General features: G+C 44.4%; 1 protein-coding gene across 1 annotated transcript; it reads left to right on the top strand.

The window, feature by feature from the left end:
- The first annotated feature begins 446 nt into the window (after positions 1-446).
- Positions 447-4474, top strand: LOC149338099 (uncharacterized). The gene is made up of 3 exons (XM_089550095.1): positions 447-566; positions 1571-2777; positions 3207-4474. The coding sequence occupies exons 1-3, from the start codon at positions 447-449 to the stop codon at positions 4472-4474; spliced, it is 2595 nt and encodes an 864-aa protein (XP_089406221.1).
- The last annotated feature ends 331 nt before the right edge of the window (positions 4475-4805 follow it).

Below are 4805 nucleotides of genomic sequence, written 5' to 3'. Positions count from 1 at the left end.
CTTTTCAGAGAAGATAGCAAGACTGCGGCATGACTGATGCACGACCCCCTTTATAAACTATTTGACGAGGTGGTGGATTGATGCGCGGCAGAGTTTCGCGAGACGTACCCAGCGTCTACTATACCAGTGTTGCCATACTAGAGTGTTGCCAGACTACTACAGTTATGCTACAGTCGCCACAGTGGCGTCCGCCGCACCTTTGAGAACGAACGAGATGCGTCGGAAATATTTTCAACTAGTTTTCACCTAGCTAGCTTTTTGCTTGCCTGCTCTACTGCGCTTATTCCGCTCAAGCCACTCAAGCCGCGCACAGCCAAATTAATATTTTTATTCACTCATTTTCTTTTTTTGCTCTTTCTGGAGAGGCTTGTAGCCTTGTAGTACTACATGCGATAAAAGCGCGCAAAACTGGCGTGCCGAGGTGGCTTCAGCTGCGTAATATCGCGATGCCAGGAAAGCCGCGACAACGCTACCGGCGCTACCTCGAGCAGGGAACCAGCGTTGAAGTTCCCAGGCAGACTCTGGCCAATGCAATAAAAAGAGCCAGGACTTCAGGTGCTGCTCAGGTAGGTCTGTTTTATCAGCAGTGCCATACAGCTGTCTGCATTGTCATGCTAGCAGTGTCATGTGAATTGCATGGGCCGACACCATTGGCTGGAAAGCGGTCCTTTGAGGGGGGAAAAGCCGCAGCGTTCTTAAGTTGTACCCGACTATTTGGGCTATGGTACTAACAGCGTGCACTTGTTTGCAGTCAACAGGACCAACTTATACTCGGGACGACAAGGCATTCGGACTGAAGTCACTGACTCATTTGATATAACTAGCTGAGTGCTCCTCTCAGGAAATGTTCAGAAAATTTAAGTTTAATGGCAGGTTCATGTACTCAACATTATTTTCACACTGCATGTTTACTAAAGTTCCCAGAGACAGAGTGGTATTCTGCAGAATGGGAGACAGTAAACGATTAGAGAAAATTTTGAGCACATCTGGCTGCCACTTCTGTGCCCTCTATTCCATGACTCTTAAGCCATTTTGTAATGATTGCATTACTCCGCGGACATTTTAGGGTTTAAGCTTCATGCTGAATTCATTATAACATTAGAAACTGCAGCATTCTGTCAGTAGGTCTGCCTGACTTCCTTGGTGAATTCAGAATCAGTTTTCCTCTCACCTCTTTAATGACTGCACCTAATTCTGTGACCACCCTTGATTGCTTTTTCTTTTCACTTCCACCTTATCTCTTGTGCTCTTTTGTCTTTCTTCCTTCAAATGCATTCCCCATGGAGAGTGGCATTTTCATGCTGTATAGAGCCAGCTAAAATTGCTCATTCCTCAACAGGAGGGTTGGCTGTCAGCATGGCTGCAGCTTCCCCATATGAAACCTTTTAAGGTTTGCATGATTTTCGAAAAAAGTGGATGGCTGAGGAGAAAAATTTGAATAATCTGTGCACGCCTGAAGGAGAACAAAGCAACTTTGTATCCAAGCTGTACTACAGTGCTGTTTGCTGTAAAAATGAAATTTGCTCAGTGAAGATAGAAATGTTTGAATCACTGATATTTTCATTTGCAGGACAATTGGAACCAAGCAGCTGTTGGCTCAAGCCAGCACGAAAACAATGAAGATGAATCTTTAAGTGTTGATGACAGTGAGGGTTCAAGTCCAAGCTGGGCAGGGACAGCACAGAATGATGCTGTTCATGAAATGCTTCCTACATATGAAAATGACAGTGCCGATTCTGCCAGTGATGTCCAAGACACAGACAGCTCTGACGAAGAATGTGTGGAATGTGGTGCTAATGAAGACAGGGAAGAAAACAGTGATGTCGAGGAAAATGAAACTGAGGGCGCAGACTTCTCAAACATTTCTGATGACTTTGACGTATACCTTAGGAAGCTCTCGGAGGAAACACTGCCACATCAGTCCACAACTAAATCTCAAGCACTGCTGTTAATTTTGTCTTACATTGTGACAGCAGGGCTTACCTGGTCACAGGTTAAAGGCCTCCTGACACTTCTGAATGCCCTTTTTGGAGAAGCAGTAATGCCACCGTCTACCTACTTGCTACGGAAGTTGTGGAAAGAAAGGAAACAGGCACTAAGGCTGCATTTATTCTGCCAGCATTGCCATGAGTATCTTGGCACCACCCATGAAATTCCTGCCAACAGTGAAGTAACTTGTGGTGGCTGCAACTTAAAGAAAAATGTTAAAAGCTTAATAGGGATGGGAAGTTTTTTCATCATTTTCGACCTCAAGCAACAATTAACAGATTTAATCAGGCATTATAGTTCCATTCTTTTTGAAAATCTGCAGAAGCTTTCAACAGAGATCCGAGAGCCGGGAATCTACAGAGATGTGACCGACGGTGACCTCTATAAAAGTATTCGGCGACAGCTCAATATGAAATGGAGTGATGTCACACTCACATTTAACACTGATGGGGCACCTGTGTTTGAGTCCTCGAAAAGTTCAATCTGGCCTATCCAGATCATGTTGAACGAGCTGCCCATGGAACTTCGGTGGAAGCACGTCACGCTGTCAGGGCTGTGGTTCGCGAAGGAGCATCCACCTATGCACATTTTTATGCGAAGGTTCGTTGATGAAGTGAACAATATTGGAGAAATTGTATGGTCACATTCAGGAAAAATTGTGAAGTCTGCAGTACATGCAGTTGTGTGTTGTGTGGACTCACCAGCAAGAGCATCCATCCTGAATATGAAGCAATTTAATGGGTATTATGGGTGCAGCTGGTGCCTTGAGGAAGGTACATGCGTTGATGGTAAGTTTCATTGACTATTTCAATGTGGGTCCATTTCTTAAGGTGTCCATAGTAATATTGATTGACAATTAATTAGGTGTCAGTATGGTATCATGAAGGATGCTAGGTGAAACTAAAGCAAGGAAATTAAACATTTAAACAGGTTCACGAATATAGATCTACTTCCTGATGTTAAGTCGCTCGAGTACTGTTCCCAGTGTAGACCATCACGTTCAAAAAGGTGAATGCACTATTGAATAAACGCAATGCATTTATAATATTGCAAATGCATTTGGGTTGGTATTTGGTGTTGGGCTGTCAGATTTATGTGCGGTACCTGTATGCATTACATTTGGGTCTCATTTCCAATTCAAGTGGAAGGTTCAGGCTGAGTTTTGCAAGCCATATATTATTAGAATAAGGAAACTGCGAACTATGCAATTTTTGCAGGCACGGTCAAGTACCTCTTCCATGGCCAGGCAACCTGTGAACGGACACATGGACGTGTGCTAGAAGCAATGCGCCAAGCAAGGGGACCGGATGCAACATTTGAGGGATTCAAGGGGCCATCTTCACTTCTCAAACTGAAAGGCCTTGACCTTGTGTGGGGCCTACCACCAGACTATATGCATTGTGTCCTTGAGGGTGTGACAAAGCAGCTGGTTGAACTGTGGCTGTCAGCTACCGGCTCAGCCTTCTACATTGGACGGCATGTCAGGCTTTTGGACTCTCGACTGTGCACTATTAGGCCTCCCATCACTTTTTCAAGGACTGCACGACCCCTTTCAGAACGTGCTTACTGGAAGGCAACAGAATGGCGGTACTGGCTTTTGTTCTACTGTATCCCATGTTTGTCAGATCTCCTTCCTCGGCCATATATGGTACACTTTGTGCTCCTTGTAAAGGCAGTGTTTTTGTTGATGCAAGATACTGTAAGCGAGGGTGACATATGTGCAGCTGAAATGTTATTGCTGTCTTTTGTACAGCAAGCAGCGAGGCTCTATGGTGAGGCAGCTATGACATATAATGTTCACCAGCTGCTGCACCTTTCTAAGGCTACGCGCATGTTTGGCCCATTATGGGGTGTGTCCACGTTTCCTTTTGAAGATGGGATTGGCCGTGCACTGCGGCTTGTGTCAGCAGCCAAGCTGGTGCCTATGCAGGTCGCTGAACGGTGCATAATGCAGCAGTGCTATCGAAGCTTGGAAAGAAATTTGGAGCTCCCAGCTCATTTGGCTTTTGCCAAGAAAAATATTGGCGCTCAGCACACAAACAGCTACCAGACATGTGCTCTAGGTGTGCCACACCCTGTTCCTTCATTTCCCGAGCAGCTAAAAATGATTTTCAATTCACGCTTTGGCTGCATTCCTCAGATGTCTAGGTACTTTCGAGCACAAATTGGCAGCATTATTATACACAGTTCGGATTATTCGACTCCAAAAAAGACCTGCTCTTGTTATGTTAAAATGGTAGACGGCTCATATTGTTATGTACTTGGAATTTATGAGATTGCAGGCTGTATATATTTTCACTTCCAAAGGCTTCTTGTTTCACCACTTGTATTTGATGTCCTACATATCATGCAGTGTCAGCACCCACCGGCTGATCAGAATAATTGTTTGCACTCCCTTGATGATGTGTCTCTGCAATGTGTTTTCTTTAGTATTAATAATGTTTCATACTTGTGTGAAGTGCCCAATCAGAAGGAAAGAGATTGATCTGGTAGTGATGTATGATGTGCAGTTCATGAAGGTAGTTTCAGTGTATTTTTATTTTTGTATTCCTTTAAGGTAGCTCTTCAGTGTGTTTAACTTTTTTTCGAACTTGTGGCCATGAAATTCTTTGCAGTTACCAGCAATTACACCAATCTTCAGATTGTGACGGGATGTTGCTCCATATTGTCACATTGTCAAAAGTTTGTCGTCAGTTATAAATTCAGCACGGCCACAAGCGGCAGGCATTGTCTTGGACGACCGCCAAGCACGCTTGTTGCTACGCCGCTGCCAAGTCGTTCAGTTCTTTGTGGGTGTGAAAGAGCCCAACAGTGTT

This window comes from Amblyomma mixtum, chromosome 6, assembly GCF_055824585.1.
Source record: "Amblyomma mixtum isolate Tamu chromosome 6, ASM5582458v1, whole genome shotgun sequence".
Classification (NCBI taxonomy): Eukaryota; Metazoa; Arthropoda; class Arachnida; order Ixodida; family Ixodidae; genus Amblyomma; species Amblyomma mixtum.
This window is presented reverse-complemented; position numbering and strand designations above follow the sequence as displayed.